Source organism: Chionomys nivalis, chromosome 24, assembly GCF_950005125.1.
Source record: "Chionomys nivalis chromosome 24, mChiNiv1.1, whole genome shotgun sequence".
In the NCBI taxonomy this organism is placed as follows: domain Eukaryota; kingdom Metazoa; phylum Chordata; class Mammalia; order Rodentia; family Cricetidae; genus Chionomys; species Chionomys nivalis.
The window spans coordinates 37,150,921-37,175,983 of record NC_080109.1 but is presented as its reverse complement, the minus strand read 5'-3'; the positions used below and the strand labels follow the sequence as shown (position 1 = coordinate 37,175,983).

At 38.4% G+C, this 25,063-nt stretch overlaps 1 protein-coding gene across 5 annotated transcripts in view; it reads left to right on the top strand.

Annotated features, from left to right (window-relative positions):
• LOC130865925 (EGF-like and EMI domain-containing protein 1) overlaps nt 1-25,063 on the top strand; it is a 639,134-nt gene that overhangs the window by 391,384 nt on the left and 222,687 nt on the right. For all 5 annotated transcript variants that reach the window (XM_057757081.1, XM_057757082.1, XM_057757080.1 and 2 more), the window contains exon 5: nt 8,766-8,888. In XM_057757081.1, the coding sequence (XP_057613064.1) occupies nt 8,766-8,888 (123 nt within the window). The remainder of the gene's footprint in view (nt 1-8,765; nt 8,889-25,063) is intronic.

The window sequence follows — 25,063 nt, the reverse complement described above, 5'->3', positions numbered from 1 at the left end:
AATAAAGCAATAATATGCATGCTAAGCTGGAGGACATATATTATTTAGTTTGGAGAAAATTTTGAATTAAAATCAAACATTTCTCCTCTTACCTCTTTGCTCTGTTGTCACTACCTCTCTTCACTGTAGCTGTCAAGCTTCTAAAATCCATATGAAAATTCACTAACACCGAAACAACAGACTAAATGAAGCATGAGACTTGAGATAGATGCCCCATTTAATAAAATGATCACATACAAAGAACCAAATATACTAATTTTGCTTAAAGGGAAAAATTAATAGCTGCTTTATGCAGATATTTTTTTCCTCTTTTCAGGCTGTACTATAATTTTTGTCCTGTAACAGAAATGCAGTACTGCTCTTGCTGCCATTATATTTAATTCCCAAAGAGACTGCAGTTTGTCATTACAGATGGACTGATAGCCTTGATGGTATCATTGAACTTTTGTCATGACAAACCTGGAAGACTTGCTGTGTGTCAGAGAATTTTGTCATTCATCTTGCTTTTGAAAGACCAAATTTATTTGCAACCTTGAATGACATTGGCTACATGAAACAGCCTGAAATCTATCATGCCTGAGTCTTATAAAACTGCAATTTAAAATCCTAAGTGTTGACCTGGTTTTCAGAACCATCTTCAAAGTCAATGACTTTCAAATACTTTCTTACAAACCCAGCAAATTTTTAACTGATAACAAAACTTTATGTTTTCATGTATTTTTATGGGCACATGAGGTCACTTAGCATGTACCATATGTTCTCATTTTCTTTTTAGAAAGAAGTAGAAATTAATGCCATTAGATCACATGTGTGTGTGTGACTTATATTCATAGAATGTCAGTGTGCAACTGGAAAGTCAACAGATTAAGGCATCGGGGCTTAACTTTTCCTCGGATTATTCAGCCAATAGTTGATAGATAACAGAATTGCATGCAAGTATATCCAGGGAAATCAAGATTGTTTTTGAGCTTTCTGTATTGAAAGGTATACAATAGGCTGTGTCAGAAGATGGTCTTGCTATTGTTCAATTTAAATTAAACAGAAAACAATTGAACACTTCCTGCTAACCAGGTTTGGCTTTTTAAATATGTGGGGTGGGGGAGGGGCTGGTTTCTGTGACTTCCGTGGCCAGCAGAGTGGATATCCTTGGGAGTCAAGAAGGTAGTTCAGTTCAACATGACTAAGTAGCTGATATTGGTTCAAACTTTGAGAGTCTGACTCCAATTGTTTTATTTTAGACATATTTAAGCGCAACACAATTTGATGAAATTTTCCTGGTGATAATTAAGTCAATGTCGTGTGCAATATAAAACATACATAAATCTCCTTGAGGAACAAAGTAAGGTAAATAAAGATCAAATGTGACTACATTAAAATTCTTTTTTTTCCCGATTAATTATGCACACGTCACAAGCACACACAGCACACACACAGACACAGCCGGGATTTGAACCAGCGACCTCTCGCCCCGCGGGCGGCGCTCCAAGCCTCTTGGCCAGCCCTCAGACCGTTCATTGAAATTCTTTGTAAAGTACACGACACCTTCTGTAAAGATAGGTACTATAAATGGACTGAGAAAAACACACTTATGATGAGGTTCTGGCATAATGTCCAGTGTGGTCTCACACAGATACTACATAGGTCACCAGGCTACTATGCAAGTCTGTTCCCAGCCTTCTGGGCAGAGAGGAGATATTTTGTTCCTTCTGCTGAAGGAACAATCAGGTGTGCTAACATTCCAGCTTCCCCTACTGCTATTTGTGAGCACAAGGATATACTGGCCTCCTATATATGTGATAATAAAATCCAGTATTGTTCTTCTAACAATAATGGTCACTATTTATGGAGCTTATTCTATATCACAAAATGCACTAAATATTTTGAGCATGTAATATAATCTGATTCTCGTGGTAGCTTCATAAAGTCATTCTCCTTTTATCATTTTTCCCTCAAGTTTTACTAAAAATAAGTTGAGAAATAGAGAGATACATAACCACAAAACAAAACCATACACAGTCATTTCATTCATGATTAATTACTGAGTATATTTAACCTTATTCTTGCTGAGTCTTCCAGTGCATGATGGATAGATCCATGGATATGTGTATTGTAACACATGTAAATATACACATTCTTCTTCCAGAGCATGACTGATAGATCCATGGATATGTGTACTGTAACGTATGTACACATACACACTCTTCTTTCAGAACATGGTTGATAGATCAATGGATATGCGTGTTGTAACATATGGCTCTTAAAATTTGTCATACAGTAAATGGAGAAGAGGTAGGTCTCCAGGGAGAAAGTTTCAGGTGACTATGGGATGCTTTAATTTTATACTGCACAGATCTGTATGACTGCTTTGCTTTAAAGAGGATGAAAGACTCAGGACAACCTTGTTACTGTAAAATGAGGAAACTGGCAGGTACTAAGTCAGCCATATATCAAGGTCAGCACCAACCAAGCTAAGTCCTGTACATGTGAAAATTACCCTTTATCCCTGTGGTCTCTCTCATCAAAAACATGATTCCCAACCTAAAACAAGAAAGACATCATACAAAAGTATATCGAAAATTACACCTCACAACATCTAATTAGTTTTTCTCAAAACTCTCAAGGGCGTCAAAAGTATAGAAAGTTTGAGGCTTAAGGAGACAAGGCAATTAACTTGGTGTGATGTCATGGAAGGACTCCTGAGACAGAAGAGGGGGATTATTTGAAAGCAGGAAATGTCAATAAAGTGTAACCATGGCCTATTGATATTGAGTCATTAATTAAATAAATGTATATAGCTAATACAAGGTTTTATAGTCATGGGATGTGGGGAATGTGTGGTGCAGGGTAACTTATTTTTACAATTTTCTCCTAATTGTAAAACTCTTAAAATACATAATCAGACATATTTCCCAACAAAACATGAAAAATTCCTACCTAATTATAAACATGAAAATATATATTCTGGTCATTTTCAGAAAGACACCATTGTTTTAGAAAGGGAAAGATAAATAGAGGAAGAAATGATAAGTCCAAGAAAGAGTGCATAGAAGGGTAAACAGAGGTTATTCATTACATAAACTAATAATATGAGGTAGACATCATTTAAACATCTGAAACCACCATAACGATGACAGTGGTGCAAAAATTCCAAGCCTAACACAGTCAAAGGAACTCCAGTGACTATAGGTTCTGGAAGTGGTTAAGCCCTAATTTATATTAGAATATAATAATGAATGCTGTGCTAGGGTTGTCACAAAAAGTAGTAAATTAATATTCAGTGGGCAGTTGAAAAGAGAGGAAAAGTTACAGACTAAAATCATAAATTTAAAATAAGGTGCTTATTAATAGAAGTTGTAACATAATACACAGTAACTTCATAGAAATAAGCAAATGGTAGATTTAATTTGAAGATGTCAGTAGCTAGAGGTCAGTTACATACTATCATCCTATTGTTAAAGAGTAAGGTATCTAGAATATGTTTATGTGCAGAAAGAGCTAGAATATATTCAAATAATACAAAGAGACATTTCAAATGTTTGGATAATGAAGTGTAAAAGTAGACTTCAGAGAATGAAATTCATGCAAACAGTCATCAAAAGGAAATAGATACAGGTAACAATCTAACAGAAAAGTCAGCTCTAATGAGAGATGCTAGATCTAAAGATGCACGTTTTATAACAAAGGGTCGTGTGTGCTAGGAAAATGTGACAATGTTAATAAAGCTTCAAATTGTATGAAACAAAACTTTTCATCATAATAGGACAAACAAAATCTGATAAAGAGATTGAGAAAATCCTCAAAAGATGAAAAAATATGAAAACGCCGGGTAGCAAACTTGAACTAATTAAATATACATGTTTATACATATTCAAATTGTATACATGTAATTTGAAACCCATACTGGGGAAGTGCTAGAATTAAAGTAATTTAACAGATTTTGAAGAATTGAGATTTCGTTGAATATATATGTACTGCACCATAAAATTGATCTAGCATTTTATAATGAAACAATAGAAAGTTCACACTGGTTTTGAAGAAAGACCCCAAAATACAATTTAAAGTAATCTGAATAAGAAATGTTTATTTATACTAGTAAATGTTTTGAGCTGAACAATAACTAAAATGCAACATGAGGAACAAAAGCAAGTGAGGGATAGGCAATACTTTAGCTTTTGGAAAATTATACCTACCCCAAACATCTGAGTGCAATGCACTGTCTTCAGAACTATCATAGTGTCTTTCTCTCCCAGGTCACCAATGAAACTGTTCTCTAAAAGGACAAATTCCTTATCCTTCCTCTCTTTCTCCTCCTCCTTCTTCTCCTTCTCCTCATTCTCTTTCTCCAGAAGTCCTAGAGCCTCCTCCCAGTTCCCAATTTGTGAGTGAACAGCCAGCATACCGGAGGAGTTCAACTGCCAACTGATTCTACTGACCGTCTTGGGAGGACCATCAAATTGTGCTTAGCAATCCCCAGAAACATGAAAGAAAATAACACGATTTCTTTTAACCACTCACTGCTGGGGGAGATTGTCACATGCATATATGGTGAACAGAAATAAAGTTTTAAAGTAAGATTAGAAGACAATGACTGAAGTTAGAACTATAAGAGAAACACACAGAAAGAAGAAGAAAGGTAGTGACAAAGCACAGGATAATTAAGAGAGAAGACAAATGAGCAACACTGAAAACTGAATAGTGCCAAGACCTTAGTATTGGAAAACACAAGATGAATGGCAAATGGCTGGGATGGAGATGTTGAGTGGATGATGAGGTGGTTTGAATGAGAATAAGCTAACATCCGTCTCCAGTTGATGAGTTGTCAGGGAAGGAGTAGGAGGGATGGTCTTGTTGGAAGTGTGTCACTGAAAGTGGACTCTCAGATTCCAAAAACCAACACCACGCCCAGTGTTGCTTTGTCTCTGTGTGCTGCCTATAGATCAGGCTGTAGCTTTCAGCTTTTGCTCCAGAAAAATGTATGCTGCCATGATCCTTGCTATGATGATAAAGGACTAACCCTCAGAAACTATATGTAAGTTCCCAATTTAAATGTTTCCTTTGGTGGGGAATGGTAAGAATTGCTTGGTCATGGTGTCTCTTCACAGTAATAGAACAGTGACTAAATAGAGTTATGAATGATGATAGACAGATGACATATACATACTTACCCAGATAGATAAATAAGCAGATTGATAGATGATAGAAGATAGGTAAATCATAAACAGATTCTAGACAACAGAAAGATATAAGGGAATTTAAAACAATTCCTGTAAAAATAAAGAAGAAGAAAATTTATAACCTAACACAAACACATTACTGAGTATTCCTTCCTCAAAATGGGTTCTGGGAACAAGAGTAGAGAGTTAAGTACAGATTGAGCAGTCTGGGTAGCTAAAAGTGTGGAAATATTGAAAAAACTTAGCAGCAGTATATTCAGAAATTTATATGAAATAGAAAAAATTCTTTAAGTGATACAATTTACCCCAATGCATTAAGCTGTATAATCAAATATTTTTATGTGTAACAAATAAATTAAGCTCATAAGTGATTGCACACACAACACACCACATAGTACACACATAGAGAGACACATTACACAAAGAGCCACTTGCTGCAAGTGGCATAGTAAATGAACTTAAACAAACATTGATGTAAGAAATAAAACCAAACTATTTAGACGATAAAAAAAGAAATATTTTTAACTTGCTTTCATTCCCATGAGAGGTGGGTACAAGAACCTGGTGTTATCAAAAATGTGGGGGATTATAAGGAAAAAAAAGAATACCAGTCATATCATAAATATAACCACAAAAATTGTTTTAAAAATCCTAGCTGAAATCATAAATGAATCATTTGAATCATATGAAAGGGACACAATATCTTGATGAGGTTTATTTTAGAGATGCAAAATCAGTCAGTGTCATTTATTACCTTGTGTAATTAGTAAGAAACAAAATAGTTTTCTGTATATATTCAATAATTATAAGACCTATCACTTGTTTTTGAACCAAATATGTATGAAACGAGAACATTCTGTAGTGATATTTTGTTTATAATCTAACAAATAAAGCTTCCCTGGAGATCAGCATGCACCACCACTAGTTAGCTATAGAGGCTAGGGAGGGTGACACACACCTTTAATCCCATCACTAGGGATGTGGAGATAAGAGGAGGTAAGACTGGGCAGAGAGGAGAATATGAGATAGAAGGAGACAGGAGCTCCAATGCAGTCTGTAGATGCAGTCTGAGTTTTCATAGGAACAGGATCAACAGGATCACCCCTTTGGTCTGAGCATTGGTAGAGGTAAGAACTCCGTAGTGAGTGGTTGCTCTGCTTCTTTGATCTTTCAGCTTTCACCCCTAACATCCGACTTTGGGTTTTTATTCTTAAGACCAATTAGAATTCATAATACAGCATTTTTAATCTGATCAGATGAATCTTTATATATGGACTGATAGAAATACAGATTCATTTCCACTACAAGGATGTACATATTAGAAAGCCATCCTTTCAAGGCTTGAAGGGAGATAAAGTTGATTACAAATCTCTTTAGTTTGAGGTTGTGCCCTAAGACCAATAACTATAATAATCAATATTTTAAGAGTTAACAATTTGACAAACTATTTGAACAAACTTTTCAACAAATGTCACTCAAATGGCCAATAACATGAAAATGTGCTTAACCTAATTAATTAATAACCAAGAAAATGCATATTAAGACAAAACATGATGCCATTATAAAATCTCCAGAGAATTTGAATCAGAAACAGGATATCCCAAATACTGGAAGAAATTAGTGACATCTGGTCCCCAATACACAGCTGGTGGGAGTATAAATCAGATTAATCTCTTTGGGAGACTGCTTGGTTATAACCATTAAAACAGAACATGTCAGACTATCTGACCCTGTGACTTTAGTTGAGATCTATCATCCAGCGGAAGTTCATGTGTAAATCCACTGAAGGCTTGCTTAGGTGAGAATATTCATGTCAACATTCTTCCCCGTCACCAGAACAGAAAAAAAAATGATCAATAGTGCTTTATCTGTGAAGTGGATAAATAAACATCTGATAAATCCTTAGGATACAGCAGTATTCGGGATACAGCAAGAAAGACTGAACTGCAAGTTCCTGCAGCTCAAGGGTGTGTCTATAAATGGATGGTTAATGAAGGAAGGCGGAGAAAAACACAGAAAAATCCACAAAGTTTGTCTGAACATCTTACAAAAAAGTGAACTTGGCCTGTAGTGTCTCAAGGTCAAAGCAGCTGTGACCTTCAGCTACACAGAATGTTTATTGAATAATAACCATACTTGGTCCCTGCAGTGAGCTTGTGCTGCTTGTCTGTGGATAGGCTCACACCAGAGCATAGCCTAGCACACACAAGCCCTCAGATTGGATGCCCTCACTGGTCAGTCTTTCCTATTGTCTCTTCTCTCCCCCGCCCAGATCTTCCATCCTTACTTGCCCTGCTCCCTCATGCTCTTCCTTCCCCACCTTCCCTCTCCTAACCACACTCGTCTTACTGAGCAAGCATCTATCAAGGTAACTACTCTGCTTACACTGACTATGCTGATATATGAGCACAAGAGTAATAATGTCTAGAGGGGGAGGACCTTGGACTTCCCACAGTGCAGGGAACCCTGGCTGCTCTTTGGACTGGAGAGGGAGGGAGAGGGGAGTGGGGAGAAGGGGAGAAAATTGGGAGGCGGGGAGGAGGCGGAAATTTTTAATAAAAAAAATAAATAGATAAATAAAAGAAGGACAGAATATTCTGTCACATTTACTCAGCAGCGGAAAGAAATTTGGCTTTTCAGTTTTGAAACTAAAACACTTTTCCAAAATTGTGTGTTTTAATTTTCAAACACATAAATAGAATTTGAAATTAAAAAAAAAAAGAGTAATAATGTAACCAGCCAGGCCACTGTCAAGGCTAAAAATAAGTTAGAATATTTCTCAGGCATTAGTTGGATAGGAGCAATGCATAAATTTGAGTTCTAAAACTAAAGATGACTTTAGGCCATGGGTTTAGAAGGAGACTCGGCAAAGCTATAGTTCTGTTTAATCCCCAACCCCTGCTAGATACTACAGAACACTACTGTAATTTCTCTCTATGTTCTGGATCTCACGTTGAATTGCTGACTGGTAAGAAATTTCTATATCTGTCCTACAAACTCTCCAAATCTATAGTACTAAAAAACTCCTTATTTAACTATTTAAAAATAGCACTACAGATATCAAGGATTAGAATGTGGCTATTTCTCTGTGACACATTAGCTCTGATTAAAATGAGATGCTCGGGCTTAGGATATGGCTCACTAGAGAAACCTCTTGCTGCTCAAGCTTGAGAACCTAAGATTAATCACCCGTGCACAGCTGGGCACAGCTGCAAACCCAGTGCTTTTGTGACAAGATGTGACAGAAAAGGGATATCTCAAAAACTCAAAGACCAACTATCATAGCATACACCAAAAAGAACCTGTCTCAAAGAGGGTCAAAGGTGAGGACACCTGAGGTTGCCCTCTGATCTCGATCAGCATGCTGTGCCATGTGCACGCTTGCAGTCACATGTATATTCACACACATATACACATGCACATAGACACAAAACAAATAAAATAAAATAAAATTAGATGCTCTTCTTTTCTCCTTAAAATCTGATGAGGAAAAAATACCAAAATGGTGGATCAATTTTAGGAGAGACATTGAAGGGTTTTTCTGTGTGTTTACTTTGGAAAGACTGATTCTATACAACTATTCAATTGCAGATATAAACGAATGTGCTGTTGACAATGGTGGCTGTCAAGACCAATGCTGTAATACGATTGGCAGTTATTACTGCAGATGTCAAGCTGGCCAAAAGCTGGAGGACGATGGCAGAGGATGTGAAGGTACCAGAGACGACTGTCTGCTTCCTAATAAGGACACAGAGAACATCTATATAATGCAAATATGGGGGTTGTTTTCCATCTAAGCCAGTTGAAGCACTTGTGTTAAATATTGCCAAGAGCATATCTTCTTCTTATGCCTAGATTACAGAACTGCGACCCATTAGAAAGCTTCAAGTAGCTTATTATAGACAGCATATGTGCTGGTGTTGGTTATGCCATGTTTTGATTATAGAATTTCAATCATTCATTTAAGTCCTGGGGTAAAGAAAATTTTTGAAAGCATTGTATTTATTTCTATAGCAAAAAAAAAATGGTGCTTCTTATAAAAGAGTCATATGTTATCAAATGAGCGTTGGCTCTGACTTTAACCTTTCTTTTTCACATTAATTCTTTTCATCTTTTATTTTTTTAATTCATCGTATTATTTACTTGACAGTCATTGAGTTTCTGTTCTCTATTAGACATTATTCTTTGTTTTAGAGATGTAATATTAATGAGCAATAAATTCTTCCCTGAAGGAGCTCATTGATTAGAGAAGAAGATGGAAATGTGTGCTCAGATCTTACAAACTGATGTGGTTGGCAATCCTTAAGTGGGGTTAAACTCACTGGGAACAGAGATACCAGTTTTACTCTCGGCTCTACCCCTAATTGTGTAACCTTGGGCAAGTTACTTAATCTCTCTGAGATTGCCATCTGTAAAATTTAGGATAATGTTAGCCACTGAAACCACCAGCAAAGGTGCTTTGAGACCTAAATAAGACAATGCATTTAAAACACTTAGCATAGAGGTGAACAGCCTAGGCTCGGGATAGCCATGCACTTTGCTTACCTTCTGTTTACTGGATGCTCACCTTGGGAAGGTGAAGGGGAGCAGAGAGTTTCCCACTCAAAGCACTAAGTAGGTAATCTGGCCTGGGAGGATCAGGTCTCTACTCCCTCTTGTCTTTTCTGGCTTTTTCTCTATTCATTCTACTATAATGCCAGATCAATAAAAATTCAGGCACCATTGCCTCCTGATTTGTTTATTTTAGAGCATGATAAGTAGAAAAGTATTCCAGTTGTGTTGCGGACATTGATCCTAGGAACTCTCACTCCCTGCCTCCATGAACAGTGTTCATAGTGAGACATATGAATAAAGAGACAAAGAGAATAAATAAAAGACATTACCAGAGAAGGTGCCTGGACTGAGGTAATACATTTAGTAGGGATTACTCAATCGCCTCGCAGCTCAGGTTCGAAAGATCAGTCTTCTCTGCCACGACTTGGACGTGCTTTAATTTGGAAGATTTAAGATAAACAGTCAGGCATATTCAAGGACAAGAGAATCTGTGATCTTCAGAGCTAAGTTTCACCCAGGGAAGGCACTTTGGGGAAGGTATAAATTCATAAGGGCGAAGCGTCATCTACATTCATTTGTTCATTCATTCATTATTCATTCATTCACTTTCTTGTGATAATCTCTAACTTCAGATGTGGTGGGCAGTAGTACTCCATATCAGACATACGTACAAATTACAAAAGAGATACAGAGATGTTGCTAGTGGTGACCTTTTCCCATCCAGACAGGCAGTGACTTGGTGTCAGCCTTTTGCTGAGGATTATCACAACCATCACTTTCATTATCATAGAAACATTTCACACTTCTTGCCCAGTTAGTAGCTGATGTTAGACCTAACAAATCTATTGACATTCTATAGCAGTTGTTAGGTTAACAGTGCAAGTTAGACCATATAACTCACAGTGCACTTTAAATTGATTGTCTTGTATCTTGACTCAAGTTGTTCCATCGACCCTAAACTGTTGAAGGAGAAAGTCACTTGTTGGTTTCCGGCCACCTGGCTATCTTAGACCCAAAATAATCACACAGAAATTGTATTAATTAAATCAATGCTTGGCCCATTACCTCTAGCTTCTTATTGGCTAACTCTTACATATTAATTTAACCCATTTCTATTAATCTGTATATGACCACAAGGTCATAGTCTACTAGCAAAGTTTCAGCAAGTCTACCTCCCGCAGTGGTTCCATGGCTCCATGGCATCTTTCAGACTCCTCTCTTCTTTCTCCTAGCATTCAGCTTAGTTTTTCCCGCATACCTAAGTTCCGCCTATCAACAGGTCAAGCCAGTTTTCTTTATTCATTAATGGTAATCACAGCATACAAAGGGAAATCCTACATCACCTATTTAGTAAAGTGTTTTCTCTGGCTGCACTGAACTGTGGTAGCTCTATAGAAACCGTGTAGGACTAAAGCTAACTTGAGGAAACTCAACAGGAGCATCATAGAGTAGTGATGCTTTGCTCTTACCTGGCTCCAGAACTGAGAATAGGGATATGAGATGTATAAGGAAGAACCTTTCATGCAAAGACTACCCCTACCTGCAGTCTCATTCATCTTGGAACCCCTTGTTTTTACTTCCCGAAGTGACTGGAAGAGAAGGTTATGCTAGAGAAGATTATGGTAGAAGCTGAGCCTAGTCATGCTGCTGGCTCAGCTGCTGACCACGTGGTGGCTTAAACTTGTTTATAAACATAGTGTTGATATAAATATACAACTCCCATCTCAAAGGAAGTAAGAGACAATTTATTCTGGAGCCAAGTATGGGTGATCATAGTCCTAGCCCAGAAACGCTGATTTAACTCAGCCTGTGTTCCATGTTTAAATATGCTAACAGTTCTGTGAGATTTTATATTGATAGGAAAAGGGAATTATAAATCAAGACACTTTTTAAAGCATTTGTGGGGATACCAAGTAAGTGAGTCACAAAATCTAGGGAAATTTTGCTATAGGCATTGGATGATCCCTGATAGCATACTAAACCTTTGGTTTGGTGTGACCTAGGTGTCTGTTTGTAGATTCCAAAGGATTTATCTAATTATCAAAAAGATGGTAGGTCACATACAGAGAAGGCTACTAGATGGCTATTAAATTGTGCTAGAAATTGGCCCAGGATAATCTGGCTTTGGATTTCAAGATTCCATAACCTCTACATCATTTACATATTAATCAGGATCTTTAGTTCACAATAGCTAAGTTAAAAGTGAGAGAAGATTTTCCTCCTATGTCCCTAACACCCCCTGGCTCCTACAACCCCTGCTCCCTCTCTTCAGCAGGTCTCCCTGAGTTTAGCCAAATGTTTGGCCTTAGATCTCTGGGTCTTGGATCTATGAATCTGCCTCCATCATTCACTGAATGAAGGCTCTCTGTTGACAGCCAAGATCTGGGATCAATCTGATCACAGTTTAGGCTCTGTATCCACTGCTTCCAGGAGTCTTAGCTGGGACCATCCTTGTAGACTCCTGGAAGTTTCCCTTGCATCAGGCTTCTACCCAGCTCCATAAATCCCCTCGACCTAGTCATCTCTTTCAGGGCTCTCCCCCTCTGCCCAGCCTACAACATAATCCCTCAAGTTCTCATCCCCATTCACTCTGTCCACCCAGGATATCTCTTCTATTTCCCCTTCCCAAGGAGATCCATGCATCCTCCCTTGATTTCTCCTTGTTACCTAGCCTCTCTGGGTCTGTGCATCGTAGCATCGTTATCCTTCACTCTACAATTGTTATCCATTAATGTTGATATTATTATTGATATGTTAAGATTAATTTATATTAATATGATTTAATATCACTTATGAGTAAGTACATGCTATGCTAGCCTTTTGGGGTCTGAGTTACCTCATTAAAAATGAGTTTTTCTAGATGGGGTGAATTGAGGAGGGGACAGAGTGAAGTTAATGGGGTATGGAGGTTGTGGTTGGTATATAAAATTAATTAATAAATAAAAGAATAATAGGAAAATTTTAAAAATGAAAAAAACAAACATTGAGAGAAGAGATTTAGAAGTCCAGGAAAGTTTAAAGTCTTTGCGAGTGAGTGGCTAATGGGTCCTTAGACCCATTCTCACGGCTTGTTCTTGATAAAAGAAAGGTTCGTTGGTTTCAAAAACATTGTGTGGGATGCTACAGCCATAGAATTGAGCAGTCACTTATGACTGTTGTTTATTTAACTTATTTAAGTTGGTTTTAAAATAGAAAAAAAAGCATTATAGTGGGTATTTATCATCTTATTTTAAAACTAGAGTTGCTGTAACAAGTGTAGAGTGTACTCTCAAGTGAGACTGAAACATTTGTAGATGGTTTTCTGAGACAACGTATCCTCTAAATTTTCCTCTGAAGATCTATCAATTTGTGAAGAAATTGTCTTTCTAAAAATACTCTTATTATCAGTGTGTATGTGTGTGTGCGAGAGAAAGTGTGCTTGTGTGTTTGTGGGGTGGGTATTGTTGAGTGTGTGAGTGTTTGGTTGTCGGTGTGAGTGTGTACACACTAAGGCGTGTGGAGGTTGGAGTACACCTTCTAGAATTGGTTCTCTCCTTCTGCCTTTCTATGGTTCCCAAGGATCAAACTCTGTCATGGGGCTGCAGAGCACGTGTCTACTCTCATAGGCATCTCATAATCTTAGACAACCCTGTGAAAGTGCCGTGGGGGTTGTGACCCACAGGCTGAAAACCACTGCTCTTATCTCTTGAGAACCTGGCAAGCTCCCCAGCGATATCAACCACACATAGGATACCAAGTTGCAATATGACTAGACCCTTCCCCTCCTGTTAAGGTTGGATTAAGCAACCCAGTAGGAGGAAAGGGGTCCCAAAAGCAAACAAAAGAATCAGGAACAGCCCTTACTCCCATTGTTAGGAATCCCACAAGAAGATCAAGCTACTCAGATTCTGTGGTTTTTCTTGTGGTGTCCCTGACCCCTCTGTCTCCTGCAATCCTCCCCTCCCCTCTTGCTCACAGGATTCCCAAGCTACATTTAATGTTTAGCCGTGGGTCTCTGCATCTGTTTCCATCAGTTGCAGAGGCTGGATGAAGCCTCTCTGACGATTAAGCTAGGCTTCAGTCTACGAGTATAGCAGAGTATCATTAGGCTTCATTACATTGACTTTTTTTTCTCCAGTCGTGTTTGTTTCTATCCTAGGTCTCTGAGCTTTCAGCCTCTGGTTCCCTCCCATCTAGGAAGTGCCAGGAATGGGCTTCCTCTCATTGGTTGTCTAGTCCAATGATTTTTGTACCAAGTTTACCCCAGCTTGTCTTGTAAGCAGGACAAACTGTAGGTTTAAGGTTTTGTAGCTGGATGGTGTCCCAATCCCTTCATTGGAAGTCTTGCCTGGTTACAGGAGATAGCCCATTCAGGCTCCTTATCCCCCATATAACTGGGTATTGAGATAGATTGATTCCCAAATTTTCTAAGAAACTGTCATATTGCTTTCTAAATTAGTTTACACTCCTATCAGCAATGGAAATATGTTCCTCTTGCGTCACATCCTCTCCAACATAAACTGTCTTTTTATCTTAGCCATTCTGATTGTAAGATGGAATCACAGTGTTATTTTGATTTTCATTTCCCTGATGGCTAAGGATGTTGATAATTTTTTGGTGTCTCAGCCATTTGAGATGATTCTGATGAGAATTCCCACATGTGCATCTATTCCCCACATTTTAATTGGATTGTTTGGTTTCTTGAGTTCTTTTTGTATTTTGGATATTAACCTTCTGTCATATGAGGGGTTAGTGAAGATCTTCTCCAATTCTGTAAGCTGTTGTTTTGTCCTTATTGACAGTGTCCTTTTTCTTATCAAAGATTTCGATTTCATGAGGTCCTATTTATTACTTGTTTTGGTGTCTGCACGATTGGTGTTCTGTCCAGTAAGTTGTTTCCTGTACCAGTGTGTTCAAGGCTATTCCAGTTCCTTTTCCATCAAATTCAATGTATCTGATTTTATTTTGAGGTCTTTGATCCAGTTGGATTTGAGTGTTTTGTAGGGTGATAAATATGGATCTATTTGTATTCTTCTACACGTTAACATTTAGTTAGACCAGCACCATTTGTTGAAGATGCTCTTTTTTCTATTGTTTATTTTTGGATTCCTTATTAAAAATCAGATGTCCATAGGAATGTGGATTTATATTTGGGTCTTCAATTCAATTCTGTTTATCCATCTGTCTGTTTTTATGTTAATGCCATGTGGTTTTTATACCACAGTTCTGCAATAGAGCTTGAAATCGGGGATAGAGATGCCTCCGGAAGTCAGAAGTTCCTTTATTGTACAGGATTATTTCAGCTATTCTGGGTTTTTTGTTTTTCCATATGAAGTTGAATATTGTTTCTTCAAGGTCTGTAAATAATTGTATAGAGATTTGTATGAGGATTGTGTTGAATCTGTAGATTGCTTTTGGTAAGATGTCTATTTTTACTTTGTTAGTCATATGGATACATTGGCATGAGAGATCTTTCCATCTTCCCATATTTTCAATTTCTTTCTTTAAAGACTTGAAGTTCTTGTTATACAGGTCTTTCACTTGTGTTATAGACATCTGAAAATGTCGAAGATATTATTTATCTTTACAAAGGAGAAGGACATGGTGCTGCTGGAGTCTACTGGCATTAGGGAAGGATATCAGGTCAACATCTTCTGAGACTCTGCTACCCTAATGCTAGCCCTTTTAACTTTATACATCATATTTCTTTTTAGAAGCCTTATTTTTCTAGAATCCTTTTATGCATGCCCACTATCACACATGTGCGACCTCCTCTGCTCTCCCATAGTCTTTATTCTAGCACCTGTGCTCCTGGTAGGCAGTTAATCCAGTGAATCTTATTTCTAGGCATTATGATCACTCTCTTTTCCTGCAGAGACTGGGAATGCCTCTAGTGTAGAGCTTCTTACAGAGCATGACAGTTACGTTTGTTCATACAGGTAAAGACTAGGTCTTGCCACCTTTTGTCACCAATGCAGAGTGCCTGATACAGAGTAAAACTGCAAGAGTTTTCATTGAATGAATAATACTTATGCAGTCATGGGGTCAACCTAAGCCCTCTACATATGTGATAGTTGTGTAGCTTGGTCTATTCGTGGGAATCTTACCAATGGGAGCAGGGGCGTCGCTTTGGCTGGCTCTTGAGAACCTATTCCTCATGCTGGATTGTCTGACCCAGTCTAAATACAAGGGGAGGTCCTTTATCTTATGACAACTGATATTCCATGCTTTATTGACACCGCATCAGAGGCCTGCCCCTTTCTGAACAGAAACAAAGGAGAAGTGGATTTGAAGGGCAGGAAGACATGGGGAGAGCAAATGGGAGGAGGGGAGGGAGAAGAAACTGTTGTCAGAATGCAAAATAAATAAATAATTAAATAAAATAAATTATGCAGTCAAACATTTGTACAAATGTCAAGTCAGCACACCTTGTATTTACTTTCATATGTGCCCATTTTACCCCTGCAGAGGCTACCATTTAAAATGTGCCTAGCTGAGCCATTTGGCCATCACAAAGTTGTAGTTTAAATATTTTCTGCTAGTTGGTCTCCTAAATTAAAGGGAAAGTCATAGTTTTATTCTGGGTGGTGAGTATCACGACAGCAGCAGTACAGCTTCTATGCTGGCATCAGGCCGGGTGGGGAGGCAAAGTGTTCCTCAGACTGATGGAGCTACAGCACTGTGGGGCTTTGAGTCGCCGATCCACTGGCTAGAAAACTAAGCCCCAGAATGAAGCAGAGACTTCTCTACATTCCAGGACATTTATTTGTAGAAATAGAAAATGAAATCTTATTTCCCTTCCCCTATTTGCTATTCTTCTCAATCAATCCATCATCTGATCTGGTCTGTAGACATTCACTGGGTGACTAGTGTGCTGAACTGTAGGGATCCCCAAAGATACAGGCACCTATGTGTGATGTACAGTGTGCTTTGCCCAAGAATAAGCCCCCAAGTCTTTTTTTTTTTTTTTTGTTCAGAAAGCTAAAGTTATAATCCTTCTCTACAGTGGTTTTTAGTTTTGAAACAGCACCCTTCTTGGTACATCTCAACTCAAAAAAGTGACTAGCTTTTGTCAAGTAGTGAAAGCTATTGATGTATGCACATATAATGTAAAGATGCACAAGTATTTTTGAGATCATAAAAGCAACTTGAAATATTATAAAAAAAATCTCATCTATTTTCATGTGCTGCTTCTCTTAGTCCTTTATGAAAGAAGCCTTATACCTCTGCTGGTGTTACACAGCATATGAAAGATTTATAGTTCTTGAAAATTTGCTGGTACATTCACAATGACAGAATGCATCACATTGGAAAAGATTGCTCAACACTTTTAGGTTTATTGCAGTTACACAGTTGTATGAAGATTCTGTGTTACTCCCTCATTGATTCATGCATGCATTCGTTTATTCTCTCACTCAAGCCCTAAATACAATCTGCCTTTTGCAGTGTGCAACATGCCAACACACTCGTGCATTTATTTCTCTAACGTCAAATAGCTATGAAATTTAGGGCCGGTTACTTAGTGTAGGTTAGATTTCATCATCTATAAAAACATTTATAAAAACTTAGCATGGTGCAGTCTGGGGGGATCAAGTGGCACATTGGATGAGTCACTATGACAGTGGGAAAACCTTTCTGCTGCCTCCCTATAGCCGTGTGCAAAGAGACAGATGCCTGTGAGTGGAACGTTCCTGATCCCTCTCTGCCTCCCCATTTGCACTCAGTCCCCTTCTTCCTAGGAGAGAAATAAATTACCTCAATACAGGTTTGTGGAAAGAAAGTAGGTGCTAAGGTTTGGCTTACCCTTTATTTCCTCTTTGGAATCTGCTAATTGGTTTTGTGAATACCAGAAGAAACAGACGCTGCTGTTAACCCTCCTGTTATGTGCGCTTGGGGCAGAACTAACTTCACATGGGGACATCTGATATTCTCCAGTGGCACCTGCGGCCAGGCAGGAGGTTTGCCTAGGAGTCCAGTCATTTGTCACTCATACATCATTCTATTCTCAAGTCCTGGCTATTTGGGGTTATAATTAATTAAAATTCAGACAGATAACATGCATTTCTTCTTGAACCTTCTCAAAAATACTAATGCAACATTTGCCTGCTGTATAATAGATGCTCAAATAATGTACGTTTGTAGCTCTCTCTTCTTTTATTTTCTTCCATAATATTTGTTGTTGAAGGTTAAAGAATATGGCCAGCAGTATTTTCCCTCTCCAAGGAGATTCCAGTTCAATAAAAGAGATAAAATGGGTACACAAACGGCCATAGTGTAAGAGAACAGAGTAAATATGAGGCAGGCAAAAGCGAAGTGCCATGGGGCTTGAGAGCAGAAAGACATCACCCAATGCCAAATCAAAGTGAGCTGCAAAGGATGGGGCAGGCACAAATTGGAATCCTGGGACTGAGGGCCCTCCTTCCATTTCCTTAATACAGTTCCCTTTTGGAAACTCACCTGTTACCATGCGGCTTGCGGTCTCATTGCTTTTGATGGACAACAAAAGACACCTGGGTTCTTAACAACAAAACCGCCAGCGCTACAACCAGGGCAGGCTTTGTCAACACTCTGAGGGCATTCTTTAGTATCCGTGTCTTTCAGACTAGGAAGAAAATGCCAGAAAAGTCAAAGCTAAAGCTTTGCTGTGAAAATTAAAACTGTCTGCATCTCTTTTTAGTCTCTCCTTTTAAATAATTCTGTAGTTCCCTGCAAATCATTCAAAAGGATCAATTCAACACCCCCAGTTTCAGCCAATGTTTACAGTATGTTAAAGGGAGCTTGGCTGATACCAAGCCCCAAGATGAGCTGGCTTACTTTTTTGCCTTAATAGGGTCAGACCAATGAGAGAGCATTTTATAAGAGAGAAATGAGAGAATGAGGGCTTCTCCCCTCCACCCTTAGTGCACAAAAAGGGCGTGGCAGCTGTATCTGGCCCAACCAACTTAGGAACGGAGAGTTTGTCTTGCCCATGATTTTCTATCATGGCGGGCAAGGTGTGGAAGAGATAGTAGATCTAGCTGCACCGCAGCAGTGTAGAAAGATGGTCATGGATCCAGAGTTAGGAAGTGGAAAGAAAGGAACACCAGCACTCTCAGTTTTGTGTTGGCCCAGACTCTAGCCCGTGGATGGAACCATTGGTACTCACTGTGTGTTTTCCATCCTCAGAGCAACTGAAACTTCTCTCTAAACTCCATCAAAGACACTCCTGGAGGGTGTCTCCTGGTTGATGACCAATTCAATTGAGGGGCATCACTCATATTGGGATTCAAGGAGACAGAGGATGAGGAAGTCTGTTGTGTGATGGTGTCTCCCAGAAATGGCAGGGAAACTGCACCTATGATGCTTCAACAATATGGCAGCCTAAACAAGAACTGAAAATGACTATATCAATAAACATACTAACTTGGAAGTATAAGCAACTAATTAAGTTACCTTGGCTATAGGGAGAGTTACTCTTTCCCAAGAATGATCCCTAATAGTATGTCCAAAACCATGTGATCATCCCTGAAATCGTATACATACAAACAGCACTAAATGGATTCGGTGGGCTGTGTTTGGGTGTGTATGCATAGACGTGCAAGAATAAAGAAAAAGAGGCCATGAATCGAGGAGTGAGGGGACATAGAAGGAGCTAAAAGGTGAGGAGAAGGAAGCGGTTGTAAGGTGGGGGCATGGAAAGGAGTTGGGGGGAAGAAAAAGAAGGGAGAGATAATGTACTTCTAGTTCAATTACATGAAACAAATACAATTAAACCTACAAGCAACCCTCTGCCTCAGCCATCTGTGACAATTTCAAAGACAGCCAATCATGGTAGGGATGTGTGTGAGGAGCTGGGCTGAGGAGCAGCAAGAGATCTCTTTTCCAACTTCAGCACGATCTTTATGTTTTACTGTCTAAGTAGGTTTTATACTCTGAACAATAGGCTGTGTTTTATTCACAACATGAAAGATTATATTGTTATATGAGTCTTTCCAAGACTCTGTCTCTACTTCAGGATTGTGTCTTTATGCCACATATGTGTGTATCTGCCTCATACTTTGTAGAATGTAGAGCCCAGATCAGTGTTATCCTGTGTTATAGACTGATGCGCTTTTCTAAGGGCTGAAACTGGGAGCACTGGTTCCTGCTCTTGTAAAAATCCATATTACTTTCCACTGCTATCATAAAAAGTAAACATGGTATATTATTTTTAATTTTCTTGCTGTAGAAAAATTCCTTATCACTTTTTTATTTTCTTTTTTATATTATATTATATTATATTATATTATATTTATTTTTTGAGACAGGGTTTCTCTGTGTAACAGTCCTAGCAGTCTTAGAACTCACCTTGTAGATCAGGCTGGCCTTGAACTCACAGAGATCCACTTGCCTCTGCCTCCCTAGTGCTGGGATCAAAGGCATGAGCCATCACGGCCCAGCTCTTTAGCACATTTTAAATAAATAGATATTTTCATTTGATAAGGACAATTACATAAGTGTTAGTTCTAATCAAAACACAAACCACTTAAAACTAAATTGCAAGTTTGTTATTAGATTTCATATGTCTGAAGACCTGTCATCCTCAACACACAATGTCAGATAAAAATGAAGTGACTTATTTTGGGGGGAAAACAAAATAAACTATAACTGTGCTTCACATAAATAAGAAAAGCACACTCAAGGGTCTAGAGCATTGTTTTTAAAGTGCTGTTCTGATTTTCACACAGGGAGTGGTAGGCCTCTGGCACTGTACCAAAGTAAAGGCTCTGAGATTGTTTACCAAAGTGCCGAGGATACTGGATTATAAATTAATTGCTATAGTCAATGTATGGTGCTATCTTTAATCTGCATCCCACACTGAGGAAAGCAATTGCTCCATTCCAAAACCATGGCTAATGTACCAGGAATAATCCACCTGGCAATGTTGAGAGTCACTACTTAAGGTGGGAGGCTCTTGCTGGCCAGGAATACACCTAGAAAGGAGAAAGATGGTAGCCTTGGCTAGCCTCTACTTGGTACTGAGTCCTGGTTGCCCCATTCACAGTTGAGATGGAGAAGAAAAGAGTTGAGGTGCCACAGGTTCTTCTGTCTGAGAACTGGAGAGAAATAAGAATGATCATTGAAAGGGGCACTTTCTATGTCAGTAGCTCAGGCTTCTGTATTGTGCTTACCTTAGGTTTTCTCCTTCTGTGAGGAGACACCACAACAATGTTTAAAAAGTAAAGATATGTAATTGGGGTGGCTTACAATTTCAGAGGTTTAGTCCATTATCATCATGGTATGTGATATGGTGGCATGCAGGCAGACGTGATGCTGGAAAAGTAGCTGAGAGTCCTACATCTTGACTAGCAGGAAGTAGTCTGTCTCACTGGACACAGTTTGAGCATATATGAGATCACAAAGCCTACCTCCACAGTGACGCACTTCCTCCAACAAGACCCTACCTCCTAATAGTGTTACTCCATTGAGTGCCATTTTCTTTCAAACCACCACAGTGTTGTAAGGTTTTCTAGTCCCAACAAGCAGCCTAAGTGGGACATGTGAACTCATGTAGACCTCTTCCTAAGAACAAAAACATCCAATAGGAGTCTGACAAAAAAAATTTTTTTTTCTTTGTTTGTGAAGATTTAAATATTTTGGGCATGTTCAAATTGACCCCTTGCTAACTCATCAAAAATTGTTGGTTATAGTTAAAATATGATTATAAATTGAATTCCAGTAGAGATCAAATAAGTTGCTTCACAATCGTATGTTAAATACAAGAAAGTTGGAAGCTTCACATTTAAATCAATTATTAAAGAAAGTTTGACTTTCCAGAATCCAGAAGACTAAAGCTCTAAGCCAGCTATCTGGGATTTCTAACACAATTCCTTAGACTTTAAATAATCTTCACATTTCAGAGGCCTGACTGATCACTGGAAAACACATTAAACCTGCAGCCAAGGAAATTAGGCAAATTGCCTTTCATTACTGCTGTCCTTATTAAAAGTGAGTTGATTTAATCTGAGCAAAGAGTAAGTAAGACATGAAAAGGCAGAATAGCTGTGTACAAGCACTGCAATAAACGGAGTGATTAGGAGACTCCCAAGTGCACACAGTGCAATGTGCCATAAAGTTCAGTGTGTGTAACATCCCTACAGGATCTATTCAAACGTGCCTCTGCTGGGAGGACCCGAGCTCCAGGAGAGCTGGTGCTGTGGCTCCATAGACCACAATGAGCTCAGCTGCTTTCTCAGGTAATTAGAAAATATTTGCTAATGTAGGTATAACGAGGGGGTGCACAAGATGGTATAAAATAGTCTCTGATTCTTTAAAAATCTATTTGAAGAAACAACTTGCATGCCCTATTGTTCGTCCTCTTAAGTTTTACAATCCCATGGTTTGAGCATAATCACACACTCATTCCTACAACCCTCACCACAATCAGCTGTAGAATATTTTGTTACCACACACAGAAACTTCTAGGATCACCTTCTTATATTACTATTACTCCCTTGGTTCTAATAAACAGCAACTTTACTTTTAGCCTCTAAATACTTTTCCCTTTTCCAGACTTCTCTATTACTGGAATTCTATATAATATATCTTTTTGTGAATAACTTAACATATTCTTAGAGAGTGCATCCCTATTGTAATATATATCAATAAGCACATACTTTTAGCATATGTATGACAGAAGCTCACGATGATCTTGGAAATCTTTATGCAGAAGAGGCAGGCCTCAAACTCTGGATGCTGCCGTGCCCAGCAACAGTGCTTCATTCATTTTTACACCTCAATAATTTCCCATCATATAGAGACATAACATTTCCTGTTTACACATTTGTCAGTTGATGGGCATTTTTGGTTGCCTCTACTTTGGACATATGCCATTCTCATTTATACAGAAGTAGAATGACTGAGCCATGCAGTTACACATTCTCTACATTTTATTCTTTACTTTTCAAGTTAGATAAGTGAATAAAATGTTAAGCATAGATATTAACATATATGGTCATAGAGATACATATATGTCAAACAATTGATTTTATTAAAAGGTAAAAGATCCATGGTCAAATGATTATGGAGAATTAAAACTTCATAATAAAGCCTTCTTAAAGAAAACAAGTGAAATAAATGTTATTTTACCTTTTAACTCAGGTTTCATGATCATGCTTTTCAAACATTTTTAGAAATCTTAGAAATTAAAGCTTTACAACTCAGTGATTGTAAGTGTTCAATGGAATGCATTTTGAGAGAAATGGTTTAGTTGCATAGTGTGGTGGTTTGAATTGGAATGACCCCATAGACTCATGTGTTTGAGTGCTTGGCTCACAGAAGTGGCACTATGAGTAGATGTGGCCTTGTTGGAGTAGTGATATTGGAGGAAGTGTGTCACTGTGGGCAGGCTTTGAGGTTTCAGATGCTCAAGCCAGACCCAGTGTATCTCAACCTCTTCCTGATGCCTTTGATCCAGATGTAGAACTCTCAGTTCCTTCTCCAGCATGCCTTGTCTGCCTGCATGCCACCACGTTTCCATGACAATAACAGACTAAGCATCTGAACCATAAGCCAGCCACAATTAAATGTTTTCCTTTGTAAGTGTGTCTGTGCTTGTAGTACCTCTTCACAACAATAGAAACCCTAACTAAGACAAGCACAGAAGCCTGAGCTTAGTAACATCACAGGCTACTGCTGTATAACATGTCCCTTTCAATGATCATTCTTCTTTCTCTCCCTCCTCACCCTCTTTTCATTTCAGTTGGTTAGGCCAATGAAAATGAAATTGCTAGCTAGTTTGCAGAGAGAACGGAACAAAAACTACTTCATTAAAGAAAAGCTCTTTGTATACATATAAGCAAACAAAATGAATGTTGCTCGAAAACTTGTTTTTGGCTTAAAAGAGATTCTTTCTTGAAATAAGCCAGTTTCTGACAGGATGAGAATCATGAGTATATATTTTAGTTCCTAAAGGAGAATATAATATGTGTGTGTATGTGTGCGTGTGCATGTGTGCATGCACACATGTGTGTTCACACCTGCACAAAATATATTGTCATTAACATACAGAAAACATTCAGGTGCCATGGGTGAGATTTATTGAGTTAGATGAGTTAGTTTAATCCTCCAACTTCACAAGAGTGCTCTTTGATAGCAGAGGAGATTTGCCCTTTCTGTCCACATGAACTCCAACTGTATGATACTTCACTTGGACATCAAGAGACCTCATTGGTGACTTCAGATAGACCCACTGCACAAGTTGGAAGGCATTTTATTTCTCCTCTGGGTTTTGCTTCCTCATCTGTAGAACTAGGCATAAGGAATGGGGGAAATCTTCAAACATCTCTAGGTTATCAGTTCTCATGTCCAAACCCAGAGCTTGACATGGAGTCCAAGAGCTAAAGTTCTGAAGAAAGCATTAGGGAATTATGTTTTAAAGGCTAAGCTCCTCCCCTAAATCCCATGGCGGTGATGAGAACCAGGACATCTCAAAGGATCGCGAACAGGGAACAAGAGTGCAACAGATGATGCCAGGAGCTGTAGGGTCTGCTTGCTCTTTCAGATAGAGTTTAAGATATTGCCTTTTATTTAGAAGTTGTATCTGTGTCATCAAATAAATAAGTAGATTCACAGATCTCTAATGGACTAACTTGAAATCAATATATTCAGGTTGACTTTATTTCCTACCAATTGTTCACATCAATAGTCAACCAGGAGGAGATTTTTCAACTTGAATTTTTAAATAATACATTTTGAAAATTTTAACAGAAATGATTTTAAAACTACAACTATCCCTTTCAACTGAAGAATGATGAATGAAAGGAGTTGCTTGTAAAACTCTGTTATGTTCAATTTTCCTATCAAAAAATCTCCTCCTGATTGACTGCTGATGTGAACAATTTAATTTATGGTAACCACAGATTAATAAATGCATCAGAAATGAAAGGTGAAATTTGTTGTTTGAAGGCATGGCAGCTGTTAATATATTATTTTTCATGCATCCTTTCTAATGCATATGATATTGATGTGAGGGATTCAAAGAGGTCAAGCTCAACCATTGAGAAAGATTAAAAAAATTAGGCATATTTTTAAAACTCAACACAGGTTCAAACAGAACAAAATGGGGCTGTCTGTTTCCAGATAGGTCTGAATAGCCTGTCCAAATGATTAAGGTGCTTACAGAGCTTTAGGACATGTTTGGCCTAGCTCGATGTGGTGGCAGACATCTGTGACCCAAACACTCCCAAGATGATGTGGAATTTGAGGATATCCCTGCATACATAGCAATTCCAAGCTGGGCTCCATGAGACCCAGACTCAGTAAAACAAAACAAAAGGAAGTGAAAGGAAGAAAAGAGTTTGGCAAGCAAAACTGGTGAAGTACAGCTACGGAGAAAG